The sequence below is a fragment of the Neodiprion lecontei genome, chromosome 3 (assembly GCF_021901455.1).
Source record: "Neodiprion lecontei isolate iyNeoLeco1 chromosome 3, iyNeoLeco1.1, whole genome shotgun sequence".
NCBI classification, from domain to species: domain Eukaryota; kingdom Metazoa; phylum Arthropoda; class Insecta; order Hymenoptera; family Diprionidae; genus Neodiprion; species Neodiprion lecontei.
In genome coordinates this window covers 26,671,887-26,685,239 of record NC_060262.1, presented here as the reverse complement: position 1 = coordinate 26,685,239, position 13,353 = coordinate 26,671,887, and the positions used below count along the sequence as shown (strand labels likewise).

At 39.4% G+C, this 13,353-nt stretch overlaps 1 protein-coding gene across 3 annotated transcripts; it reads right to left on the bottom strand.

Annotated features, from left to right (window-relative positions):
• Nucleotides 1-956: 956 nt before the first annotated feature.
• On the bottom strand, nt 957-13,210 carry LOC107223937 (fatty acid synthase). 3 transcript variants are annotated; one of them, XM_015663808.2, is made up of 16 exons: nt 12,860-13,210; nt 11,060-11,310; nt 10,601-10,832; nt 9,785-10,203; nt 8,925-9,218; nt 8,483-8,693; nt 8,119-8,279; nt 7,693-8,010; nt 6,753-7,563; nt 6,082-6,480; nt 4,038-6,007; nt 3,048-3,876; nt 2,365-2,837; nt 2,006-2,257; nt 1,459-1,713; nt 957-1,204 (listed from the first exon to the last, which is right to left on the bottom strand). In XM_015663808.2, the coding sequence occupies exons 1-16, from the start codon at nt 13,023-13,025 to the stop codon at nt 1,079-1,081; spliced, it is 7,167 nt and encodes a 2,388-aa protein (XP_015519294.1). In that variant the 5' UTR covers nt 13,026-13,210; the 3' UTR covers nt 957-1,078. The 3 variants fall into 3 exon arrangements, with proteins under 3 accessions (XP_015519294.1, XP_046589494.1, XP_046589495.1); XM_046733538.1 differs by lacking the exon at nt 12,860-13,210 and adding an exon at nt 12,297-12,376; XM_046733539.1 differs by lacking the exon at nt 12,860-13,210 and adding an exon at nt 11,779-11,967.
• Between the last annotated feature and the right edge of the window lie 143 nt (nt 13,211-13,353).

Sequence of the window (13,353 nt, the reverse complement as noted above, 5' to 3'; positions counted from 1 at the left end):
GTCAATCAGGAAGCACATTTGAAATCTGTACGCTAACGAATAAATCCTTAAAAAGCGTTGCGGTATGCAGAACCAGCGCAGTTTGTAAACATGTCCTAACTGGAGTAGTTCTTCAAAAATCTCTAATAAACTGGTTTGAAATCTTTTCTTGAACGGAGCAGTTCGTCGTCAACCTTCGACCAGAGTACTTTACAAAATCTTTCAAAATCTTGACGAATCAATTAACTCCAAATAAATTCCATACCTCTAATATGTACTATCGAATAATATTATTGTTCATAACAATATCCAAACATTACAATTTCAATTTAGTCAAACTTGAACAAATCTAATAATTGTGTTTAGTTTATATTGTCAGCTAACCTAATTAACAAGCTCAACGTGAGTGGATCAACGTGGCAAATTTATTAAACTGTCTCCGCATCTATTTTAGTGTATTTACTCGCGCTCATTTGGGATTGGTGAATTTCGATTGTACTAGAGGCGTTGAGTTGTTTATCTAAATCTCTTTGCTTAATTGACCGACGCCTGTTTGGCATTGGTACATTATCCTTCTCTCTTTTGAAAATCCTCCCGCAAAAACCCTCAGTTGCTGTAACCAGAGCAATCGCTTGAAAATAGCATCAATTTATACCATAAACTGTCATCATCGAGCACGCAGAGCCACCTATAACCTGAATCGTCAAGATCAACTAACAGTAAGTGACAACTTTTGTTTCAAAACCTCATCTTCTCTCAATACATGTTCTACCAAGAAGAGGAAAACTTCGCGTTCATATCAGGTAAGCCGTGTTCAAGAACTTTGCCTTAGTACGAGCGTCAAATTATTGTGGCAAGTCGATTCTTCCGCGAATAAATATTAGTCAGAGTCAATCCAGCTCATAACACATACATTTATACCATATTCATACATTCAATTGATACAAGGTTGTAGATGCAAATAGTCAATGTAACTCTTAGACTTAGATAAACTCTTTTATTCGATTAAATTATCCTGACTTTTTCATAGTGCGCAAAGTTACATGTCGTGCTGTTATGTAGAGATGGTTTTCGAGATATACGCAGTTTTTTATACCCCTCACTTTGAATCAGGTATAACATTTAGGGCGAGTTCCTCGTTAATTGCCGCCGCACAAATATCGTCATTCAGCATCGTGATGTGATCTCCTTCCGCATAGTATATTTTCATCTTATTTTGCGTAAGCTGCGAAACAGAGGTAATTCAATTTTAAAGAACTTTCCAGCGTAATTATTTATATTGTGATTTGATGCAATCATGCTATTCTAAGAAATAAACTTCCGAAGCCAATTCACACCAATCACTATCCGTACGGTTTTTAATTTGTACCGATGAATGTGATTTTTACTTATAATTGGTGCTCAAGGTACAACAATATCGTACCTCGGCTCGTATAGCATTTGCGTTAATTATTCCCAAGTATTGAAACGAAAACTTACGCGTTTCAGACCATAGTCTTCTGTATCGAACAAAATGCTTGAAGCTCTAGTTCTGACTAAGGTTACCGGAGACTTGATTGGTAGTAGGTTTGAACAGTCATAGTCCAGGAGGGCCTTTATGCGACGATAAAAACCTAAGCACAAGGTGTTTTGATCCTCCGGTGTAAAATTCAATAAATTATTTTTTGGCATATTTCTTGTGAACGCTGCTATTTTCTCCTCCCAGTCACGGCAGCTAAATAACTCAGTGGTAAGCTGAAACAGCGAAATGTTAATTCTTATTGTTGCGCACAAATCCGTAGACAAAATTTTCAATTTATCCTAAAATTCACGTATAAAGATATGAGCGACTGACCCCAAAATATGGCAATCAATTGATGCATATCAACATATGGCAACGTGTAAATGAATGTATGTGCGTAGTACAAGTACTGCGAGTAATTAATATTATTCAGGAACAATTCATCTTTGTTGACGTCTCGTTTGAGATATTCATTAACTTTATAGAAATTGATTGGCAATAATTATCATAACGAAGCCCGTTCACCTTTGAAACTGCGAATGATGCCACCGCATCCATAATCTTCAAAAACACGAAAGTTTGCAGCTCGTCTTCAGACTTTGTCGTCAAGGATGACAAGAATGTTTTGACGTAGTCAGGTGAGCCGTCGAGCATCACAAGGCGACCAGTGAAACCCTCATTTTCCAAACGTCTTGCAAGCTCGATAGACACTATACTTCCATAGGAATACCCAACTAATAGAAACTTCTTGCGGTCCATGCTTCGTGCTTTGACATACTACAGTGGATTATGAGATATAATTTTTAAGTGCATGATACAATTAGTTAACAGTATTATAGCCGTAATTTGTTAAAAGATTGAAAGATTACGTGAATTGCTCTTACGGGAATCAAATAGTCGGCCATCTCATCTATCGATGTTGTGTTCAGGGAAGATGGTCCGTATTGTAAACAGGCGGTGTTTGCCGATTTCAGTTTGCCAGCTATTGCCTTAAATATCGTACATGCACCTTCGATTCCTGGTAATATGAAGACTTGTCTTGCATCCTCAGCTGTAGTCATCAGAGGCACACAAACATTTTTCGACATCCCCTCAACTGTTAAAATATTAAGGAGTTGGAATATGCTGGCAGAATCGTCTAGTTGCTGCGGTGACTTTTTCCGATTTCCATATTTTTTGCTGTCTCGCTGAGACATATCTTGGAGTTTCGCAAAATTCAGATGACGGATTTCCGATGTGGTCAAGAAAATATTGAATTCATGCTCCAATGTATATTTGATTTCAACTGCCATTATAGAGTCCATTCCTAGTTCTGGCAATGGTGTATGTACACACATGCTATTCATGTTCTTGAGTCCTATATAGATAAAGAATTATGTACACTTTAGGAAGGAAGAATACTGTCAACTTTGATAACGAACACACGTTTTCAAGTTTAGGATGATTCGCATTAAACGTGCAGAAAAATTTCCCAACAAATTGAACGTATGAGTAGTTATTGCAAATGAATTTTTTTTGTAGCTTTTACTGAAAGTCAAACAACGAAATTGAAATCCTGTTTCTGTACCCATTATATTTGCGATCGCATCGACAATATGTTCAGCTCCGTTAGTAAGAGCCGTTTTCTTAGCAACCACCATACTGGATACTATTGGGCTCTTTTGTTGTAAGAAGCCGTCAAGCTCTTGCAGACAAGAATCAATTCTCTGTGGTAGAGTACCGCCAGTAACTAATTCTTTATAATTTTCACCCATTTCTGCGGCTATTCCGACGTCACCGATCGCTCCCCATTGAATGGCTAATCCAGGTAAGTTCTCTGCTGATCTTCTCTCGCATATTCTTTCCATGACCGAATTGGCCATTGCGTAGTTCGTTTGTCCTGCAGTACCTCTGCCACAAGAAACCGATGAAAACACTACAAATTGTTTCAGTTGCGGGCATAACGTCCTTGATAATTTATCCAACTGCTCCGTGGCCCTAGCTTTAGCTACGAAAGGTTCCTTGAATGACTCCACCGTTTGATTTTCGAAAAGAGCATCCTTCAATACTACAGCCAAGTTGAAGATAGCGTGAACTGGTCCAAGTGCTGTCGCTTTTTTTAAAATGGCCTCACAATCCTCGGGAATTGAGGCATCCTTTCCTACTACAACGACAATTTTGACTCCGTAGTTTTTCCAAATGTGAAAGCGCATTCGTTGATACCCAGTACCGATTCCTTTTCGGGACGTGAGGACTAATTTTTTGGCTCCACGAAGTACGAGCCAATCTGCAAGCTCTAGACCAAAGCAACCAAGGCCACCAAGAATAAGATAGCTGCCATTTTCGGAACAGTTGTATCGGGGAAGTGCAAGAGGAAGACGTGTTCCATCATCATCATCACCAGTTTTGACAACTACCTGAAAACGAAATTCTGTCTAGAGTATATTGTAATTATGCCTACGATGTTATTTATTGATAGCCGCGTACGAGAAATTACTTCCAAAACGATCGGCGGTGCAGATTAAAAAGCACAGTTTTACCAGAGTAACTGTAACGGTAGGTATAGTTAACTATCAACCTTGCCAATGTATTTTCCAGCTGACATATACCGGAATGCTGTTTCAATTTGGTCCATCAGAAATACAGTACGAACAAGCGGCTTAACGGCACCAGTTTTGATTCCGTCATCAACCATTGCCACCAGTTTCTTTTTCGTTTCAGAGGAGGCAGTGAATATTTTATCGAGAAGAATTCCATGAAAACTGATGCCCTTTAGAAAAGCTTCCATGCCAAGGGGATTGTTTGCTGCAAGGTCAAATTTTCCAATCTCCAAAAATCGTCCGCCCGGTGCCAAGCAACGAACAGATGCTTGTAACTTTTCCTCAGCCAAGGAATTTAATACAATGTCCACGCCTCGTCCACGAGTTTTACGAAGAATCAGTTGCTCGAAACTTGTATCTCGAGAATTTCCAACGTGATCGTCGTCGATTTGTGGGAATTGTTTTCTGATGAACACTCGTTTTTCTGGTGTGCCCACGGTTGTGAAGACTTCGCAACCTTCATGAAGCGCTAAAGTTATCGCTGCCTGTCCAACGCCACCGGTTCCCGCGTGTATCAACACTTTGTCTCCTTTCTTCATCTTACCACTCAACATGAGCGCGTAATAGGCCGTTCCATAAGCAACAGGCACCGTAGCTGCGTCTTCTAACGTCCAGCTATCCGGTACCGACCAAAGAAGATCCCGGTCACAGACACACAAATTTGACATAGCCCCAGTCTCGATCATTCCCATAACTGCGCGACCGTTTAAATCTCGTCCGGAGAATTCGAATCCAATTGCAGATCCTTGCGATTGTCTCGTTTTTTCGGCCACTTCGACGGCTAATTTTCCGGTAACCAGCATAATGTCACGGAAGTTTATCGACGAATAATGTATCTTGACGATGTCCCTGTGTTGTGCATTGGGTTGAATTCTACCTTCAATCCATTTAATTGTGCTCAAATTACCATGTGTATGTTGGTTTACTTCAGCATGGTAAACGGGTTTCAACGCCAATGGTTTCAGCGACAGAAACCGATAAGATCCCCACAGGTTTCCAGGGCGTAGAACGTTGAATGTCAATCCCAATTTCAGTTGCTGTGAGTACAATGGATTATCCAAAGAGAATTTGGGAGCCCGCAGATCCTGGATCAATAGCCCTCTTATAACTTCACCACCAGGTTCTCTTAGCAGACAAGTTAGCAATCCCACGAGACCACTCTCAAAATCGCCTTCGCTTAAAATAAGTATTTGCTTTTGGGTACGTTGTTTCGTTTCGCTTGCTACCTTCAGAGCAGCCTGCAGCGTAGTGAGCCATGTGAATTCATCATTCCTGATCTTGATAACGGTAGTTAATTCAAATGTTTGCACTCTTTTACGCAACAAAATTACAAGTTCGTCAGAGGTGCGTTTCTCGAGAATGACGTCAGTGATTTCGCTCATTGTATTTCGAATACTATCAACGTTTGTTTTCAGTGGCTCTCTAACCAGAATGAAGCCTCCAGGTCTCGTGGCTGTTTGTATTTTTTCCACCATTTCGGCTCTCTTGCTTGTAAACAGTCCATTGATGATAATTAAAAGAGCATCGAATTCAGTTGATAATTTCTGTGACTCGATGATTTTAATACCGGAGAGTGAGGCGTCATCCGAAAATTTATTGAGGGGCGTAATGATATTTAAATCCATTTGTATAAAGGGCATATCGCGTAAAACTTCTTGAATCACAGGAGATGCTAAGTCCCCATGGGATATATTATCCACATTATTTATCAGTTCAACTGTTTTCACTTTGTTACTGAAGTTATTTTCAATTGCTATTTGCAGAGCGATTTTTATTAAAACTGTCAGTTCCATCTTGGCTCCATCGCGGTACGCTATAAACGTATGTTCTTCTATAACGGGGTCCCCAACTGGTTTTCTGCGAGGTATGCTGGTGGATCCTATGCCGCGTATTTCAATTCCACCAGACACAATAGCGTCCAAATCCTTGTAGTACTGCACCAAGAATTCTAGAAAAAAGAAACGTTAGATCTCTAATTATTTAGAAACGCTTTAGAAAATTCTTTTCAAGTGTGATTCCTACCTTTATTAGCATCCGGCATTGTATCAAGGTGACGTAAATGTGTTTTACAGTCAATCACTAATTTCCGAATGCTGATTGGAAGAACGAATCTCCGGTTGTTGACTCCAATAAATTTTAGTTGCATCATGTTATCCAGAAAAGCTACCCAATTATTTGCCCACGTTATACGGCCTTTGGTTCCTCCCAGAGATGCTTCTTTTAAGCCCTGGAACAATCCTGTTTGCTCGTAACCTCTAAGGTTAAACTCCTTGTAAATATCTTTGCTCGTTAGACATAGTTCCTCTGCGATATTGGGTAACAAATTAGTCTTGATGCGTTCTTGAGCCGGGTGTGGAACGACACGAATGAATCCGGTTGTGACGGTAGTACCACCTTCGGTAACTTCAAACGCGTTCGATCCTAAGAGGAGACAAGCCGTAATAGTATATTGTGTAACAAAGAGGCAAACTCGGTCTTTTCTTTTAACATTGGGGGCAAATTGTACATGACCAGCAGGGACTGCGTGCGACGAAGCTTACCATAATAAAATTAATCAAGACTATTTGGCTGCATCTGAGCTGCCACCTAGAAATATCCTGATTAATTTGACTTGGTTAATGAATTAGAATTGGGAGATATGATATTTTGTCATCGATTCAACGACGCTATGAAACATGTTTCAATAATCTTACCTCTTTGGATCATGATTTCCAGCTTAACGCCATGTTCTTTTGAAATCGTAGTCGCTCGGTGGAACTTCACATTTTCAAAAACTACCGAGATTTCCGTGTATTTCTTTGCTTCCATCATCGCCAGAGTTTGCCAAATTAATATTAAGTAGCCAGTTCCTGGTATCAAGTGTCTTCCATCAACGACGTGCCCTAACAGCCATCCAAATTCCTCACTGCCGAAGTCGATGTCAATAACTCTTCGTCCTGTTTTAAGTTTTTCTTCTTTCGGCACACGAGCGACGTACCAGTCTTCTGAGTGCTCCCAACGTATCAATGGAGAAATCATCGGAGTTCCCCGGCTGACTGGATACTGAATATCGGGGTACAAATTGGATAACTGAGGAGATAATCCGATTTCATACATTCTTCCGATAGCGCTTAGAAAATCTTCCACGTCGATACCATTTTCGTATTTAAGTAAACTAATGTTGGTAACAAGCTGATTCCCACAATCTCGCAAAGAGGCATCCAGAAAATTAACCGGTGCTATTTCAATGGTGATTGCATTATTCGGCAAGAAACAGGATACATCTTCAACGGTAGCGGGCTCGAGAAGTTTACTTGTATGGTATATGTCTGTGAAATGCCAAACTGAAGTACTTTTTGATTTTCTACTTGCATCAGGGGCAGACAACCATTTCTGCCTGCGAGGTTTCGGGTCTGGAATTACTTTTTGAACATAATCTAACAATTGCAGGCCTGCTCTTTCCGTAGTACAGCTTTGAGAGAAAATGTTGCTGCGAAGTAGATTTCCAACCAAGATATTCCCAGCCTGGAAAAATGAAAGTGATTTTCAACTATGTAAACGTATGTGATTGTTTTACCATAATAAAAATCTGAAGTACAAATTCACAATCAGATCTGTATCAACGTATAGGTTATCCAGGCTTCCGTAGCTCACCTGTAATTTTTCTGCAATTTTTCTCATAGAGTCCTCTGGCCCGCTAATTATTGAGCTTTCAGGACCATTACGGCAAACGATGTTTATATCAGGTGGACACAAGCTCGACAATTTCACAGTATCAATCCCTACAACTGCCGTGGTTCCATAAGCCGTATAATTTTCCGCCATAATTAAACCTTCAAAATATGCTGCTAAGACCGCCTGTTCCGCGGTCAAGCAGCCATCAGCGTAGGCGCAGCCTAACTCTCCAAATAGATATCCAGTAACTTTGTCTGGTACGATACCGATAGATGACAATACGTCTACGAAGCCAATCTGTGAATCAACAAAACGAGATTGCAAGTAAAATCTATTGATGAGTCGTAGCAAGTAGTACCACTGTTCCACCGTTAGTTTATTCACAAACGTTCATTAATCATTTACCTGTATTGTAGTAATACCAACACGTGAGCTGATAATGTTATCGAATGATTTCGGATCCTTGTTAGTCAAAATACTGACAATGTCCACACCATGAGGTTTGAGAACTTTGTCACACTTTCGAACTGTCTTGGCAAATGCTGGGATCATCAGCAAATTTTCACCTGTCGAACGTAAAAAAATTCTAAGAACATCTGCTCGTATTACTGTTTTGTTTAGTACCAAAAGTATTTGTGAACAATGGTAAAATTGTGAAAATAATGAGTCATCCCAGGACAATTGTGCTTTTGATTAATCTATCAAGTGATTTGCTATCAGCATATTTATCACATTTATCAAATTTAGACAGTGGTCTGTTCATACTTACCGATCCCAATCCACTGAGATCCCATTCCAGAGAATACAAACCATATCGGCCGTTTCTCACTTGAGTAATACTGCACACTTCGTTTGATGTTTTCCGATATACCTCGTGGTGGCAATACGGTATATCCACGGTAAAAATGTCCTGGAATCTCTTCAGTGAATATATTATGAAATAGGTTAACGTACTCCACGTCCACTGGTCTGATTCCAAGCTATAATAATGCCATGTTTGTGCATTGAATCCAGTGATCTAACGTACTTAGAATAAGTCAAGATTTTTTCCAATTATGGTAATAACCTCGTCGATAATTATAACGGTCATTTTAGTTCCAGTGATATATTTTCACAGATTCACTTCTGACGGAATCTTGCTTGTCAAGAGAACTTAAGGTCAAGAATTTGTAATGATCAGGTATCGTATGAATAGTTGCAACCGTACATACGTCGTCCAACAAAGTTGTAACAGCTTCCTCGGTGCATCCAGATACGACAACGAGTCTCGGCATGTCGTCATTAGGTACACCATTATTGACCTTCTCTTTCGGATTTGATTTCAGCAAAACGTGTGCGTTACAACCTCCAAAACCAAAAGAGCTTACACCAACGTAACCACCGTTCCATGGCGTTGGTTCGGTAATTACTTGGATGCGACCAGTTGTTAAAGCTTTGATATCTTCACGAGGACGATTATAATGTATATTTGGTGGAATGATTCCACTCTCCATTGCAATTATAACCTTATTAAATTAAATTTCGTTAATAACGATCATTTCTTTAATGATAAATAAGGAGCTATGAGGGTCACTAATGAAATTAGTTACGTGTTAGAATCTGGACGTCTTATATATAAATTCACACATATACGTGTGGTGTTAGTGACGCGTGCGGCTGCAAAAACTTTCAGTAGTTCAGTATCCGTTTTGCAAGTAACATCAATTATCGGAGTGACGACTCAAAATTAACACGTAGCCATCGATATAGAGTTTCAATTATTCGTTTCTGTTTATTATATCTACGAACCCTGTTAGGAAAGTTCATCAATCCTCTAACGCCAGTTATAACATTGAACGAGATCCATAAGGACTGACGACTCAAACTTAACGGGATAAACATTTATTTTTAACACATGCCGCCTCGAACAGAGACAAGAGTTACATTTACTTATTGTTAATTCAATCTCCCGTCAATATGTTCTCAAGTAATGATTGGCATAGCATTAATGAAATAACGGAAATAATCTAAAACATCGTCTACAGATCTTTGAATACTTCATCTAGTAGGAGAATCTCTGACTACGACATACCTTAGCGATGGAACAAAGACCACTGTCTGGTTCTGAATGACCCAAGTTTGATTTAACTGAGCCAATTCTAAGCGGGGTGTTTCGTCCTGGGCAGAATACCTTCTCCACTGCACTAACTTCCACAGGATCACCTACTTTGGTTCCAGTACCATGTGCCTCTAAGAAAGCCAGATCAGATGGCGAAACTTTGCACTCTTCGTAACATTGTTCCAATAAGATACGTTGCATTCTAATCGACGGATAGGTAATGCCCTCTTCCTTGTAACCGTCGCAATTTGTTTTTACGTGAACAACCTGCGCGTAGATACGTTTGGCATCCTTCGATTTCTGAAGATAAATCGTGGACACCGCTTCACTACGACAGTATCCGTTTCCCTCAGCGTCGAATACTTTGCACCTTCCATCAGGGGAAAGCGTTCCTGACGAGGGATTATGGGAAATAAGAAAAGTTGTTTCTGCGATCACTAGTAACACGCCAACATTAGTATGTGTTGAGGAGACTTCTCAGTGTATTGCAATAGAAAATATTTACGTGTACGTTACAAATCAACGTGATTTGAATGAATATGTTGTGTCATACCGAATAAAATCAATTCGAACATGCAGGAACATATTCGTTTCAAGCAAATTTGTTGAAAATTGAAATATCATGTTAACCGAGAAGGCGTGAACTTTTACTGAAGTGTCACGTTTAAAATTTCTTTCAATTAAAGAACCAGTCCCTTTACTACAACAACTGGCTTCTATTTTCACAATAGCTCATACAGTTATATGTGTATATTAACTATTTTAACGTCTAGGAATAATCATTTGTACCAAGAAGAAAATACTGTTGAGTCACAAATGGATGAAGACACAAATGACATCCTCCAACGATCGCAGCATCACATTGTCCAGTTCTAATTGCTTTATACGCATGGTCTAAAGCGAAAAGACTAGAACTGCACGCACTGTCTACGGCATAGCTAGGTCCTTTAAATCCAAACCAAAGAGAGATCCGATTGGCCATCATGGAGCGACTGCAACCCAGTAGACCTAACCCATTTACCTAGGTAGAGACAGAGCTCTTCTAAGTAGTGGTCATAACTCATTGAACAATAGTAATTCTAGTTGTAAGGAAATGTTATTGCTCATACTTTATTGAACTTTAATAAAAAATGCTAACCCGATAGTTGGAAATATTTTCTAGTATATTTCGATTGTAGTTTGTTTAAAATATATTCATGTGAATTTTGGTCACGTTGATAATCTGCAAGTATTATTTATTATTCTTACCGGTGAATCCGAGTAGACCCATGTTATCTCTGTATCACTGTAGCAGCTACCAATGAAGACTCCGGTGTTAGTGCCACGAAGTTTCCCAGGATGAACGCCAGCATCAATAATAGCTTCGTAAGTATGTTCCAATAACATTCTCGCCATAGGATCCATAGAATGGGCTTCTTTAAAGTGCACGCCGAAGAATCGAGCATCAAATTTTTCAATATTGTTTATCTTCCCAGCTCGTCGTGGGATATCTGGATGATCTGAATACCATAAAATCATTTAGATGAGTTCCAGTCGAGTTAAGCGATGACATTACTACTAGCAAGATTATATCGGTGTTTCGTTCATAATTCGCTTTAGAATGTTGAATTATGAATTGGATAAAGTAATACCTCGAAGTTACGTCACGGGTCGTTCCGACATTGACCGTGTAAGTTGAAAAAAACATTAATCGGGAAGCACGTTTTATACAACTGCATAAGGCACATGTGTAATAAATACTCACCAGAGATAATTATATACCTCACAGAAAAACTCTAAGGAAGAAGCTATAGTAAATACTGTTTATTTTTTTAATACAAAATAATACGTAAATTATGGACATAGGAGAAGTGTGGGAGGTAGTGGGCGGCGGGAGGGGGGGGGGGGGGGGTGCCCAATGACGTAACTGCAAGTTGGAGTAAATCGCGGTATTACTGTAGGGGAAGGGAGGGCAAGATGGAAATTACCTGTAAAACGAAACCACGTGACATGACGCTTGAGTCGCTACGCACATAGATGCACGCGAATATCTTTTATTTATGAACGAAGTTCAATTCGGCTGACGTCATTAGCGAAGTTTGCATGTGTTTAGTCTTTTCGCGGTGGATTTTTCGAAAACATTGAATTTTTGCAATGTCATTGTTTGTACGAGGTAAGTAATGTTACTGTTTTTTTTCTAGAGTAAGTACCTCCTAAGGATACATAGTATGAATTGATATATAACCAAAAAAATTAAACTATGTTTGAAGCGTCGATATTATTATTGGCAATGGGCATGTCGGCAAGATGGAAAATTGAATTTTAGGGCAAGATGAAATCGTATTATAGGTTCTTGAACTGAAGAAACGATGTAAAGGGCGATGGATAAAGCTAAAATCACAACAATATACTGATAAGACGATGACGTGTTGCAACATCCGGAGCAGCACTCGCAGGATGACGTGTTTTGTCTATTTTACGGCGAACAACATGTGAAATCACTTACAGACTGGGTATGGGCTGGGTACAGTGTTCATTGTGTTGTCGTTAGGGACATGTGCTGTGTGCCGATACAGAAGACGGTTGTTTCGTTTGTGCCAATTACAAAATGTAGAGTGATCCTATACATTCCATCTTACCCGTACAAGCTTTCCATTTTGCAAGTTGAGGGCAGGATGGAATTCTTCATGTCTTCGCTTCATAAGTCGTAAAAGATTTTACACTTTATATTAATTATTATTAATTATATGATTATGTAGGTGTGTCCCTCTCAAGCTGATTAAAATAAAGATCAATCTTATGTCGTTCTATTTTCTTTACATCATAAAGTTAGACCTTCCATCTAGCCCTCCCTTCCCCTGTACGATTGCTTACAGTAGATGGGTGAGTGGAATAACAAGAACGCATCAATCTTATGATCAGAATTTTATGAAAGTCTTATGAATTTACCAAACTAGTACATTGATTGCGTCAAAGATGAAGATATTAACCCGCTGCTTAATTTTATGATACTGTTTCAGATGCCACTAAGCAACCACACTTCGTGTGTGATGAATTTTGATCATTAACCTGTATTCCAACGGCGATCATCATCGGTGATAAGGTCCACCTTATTCATAAGATTTTCTCGAAATTGCGTTAAATTATTGGACTTTGGAAATCTGCCAGCAATTCCCGATATCACCACCGCGTCACCTTGCTCGTTTTCCATTTTCCTTGGCATATTACTGCGCATATAATACAGTAAACTACTTGCGTTATTGTCACAAATGTTTCGGAGACTGCGATTCGACTACTCTCAACTGGACACAGTTGTCTTCTTATATTAACAGCGAGAGACCGTGGTGCGTTACATAATGTGCACCACACGAATGTTAGAAAAAAATGTTAGTTAAATTAAGCTGCTTTTCCTGAATGCAGGTGAATTCATCACTGTCAAGGAAAATTGTCATTAACCGGCGCATACAGCTGATTCTCATTTGTATGGAAATATTCTTGTTTATGGCATTGTCTGAATGCAGAAATAGAGCAGAATTAATGCAAAGGTGTTAAGGTCACTCGAC

Coding starts and splice junctions, on each gene's coding strand:
- LOC107223937 (XM_015663808.2), bottom strand. CDS start 13,025: ATGCGCAGTAATATGCCAAGGAAAATGGAAAACGAGCAAGGTGACGCG. Junction 2,258..2,364: donor TGGCCGACTATTTGATTCCC/GTAAGAGCAATT, acceptor AATCCACTGTAG/TATGTCAAAGCACGAAGCAT. Junction 1,714..2,005: donor CATCATTCGCAGTTTCAAAG/GTGAACGGGCTT, acceptor TCGCTGTTTCAG/CTTACCACTGAGTTATTTAG.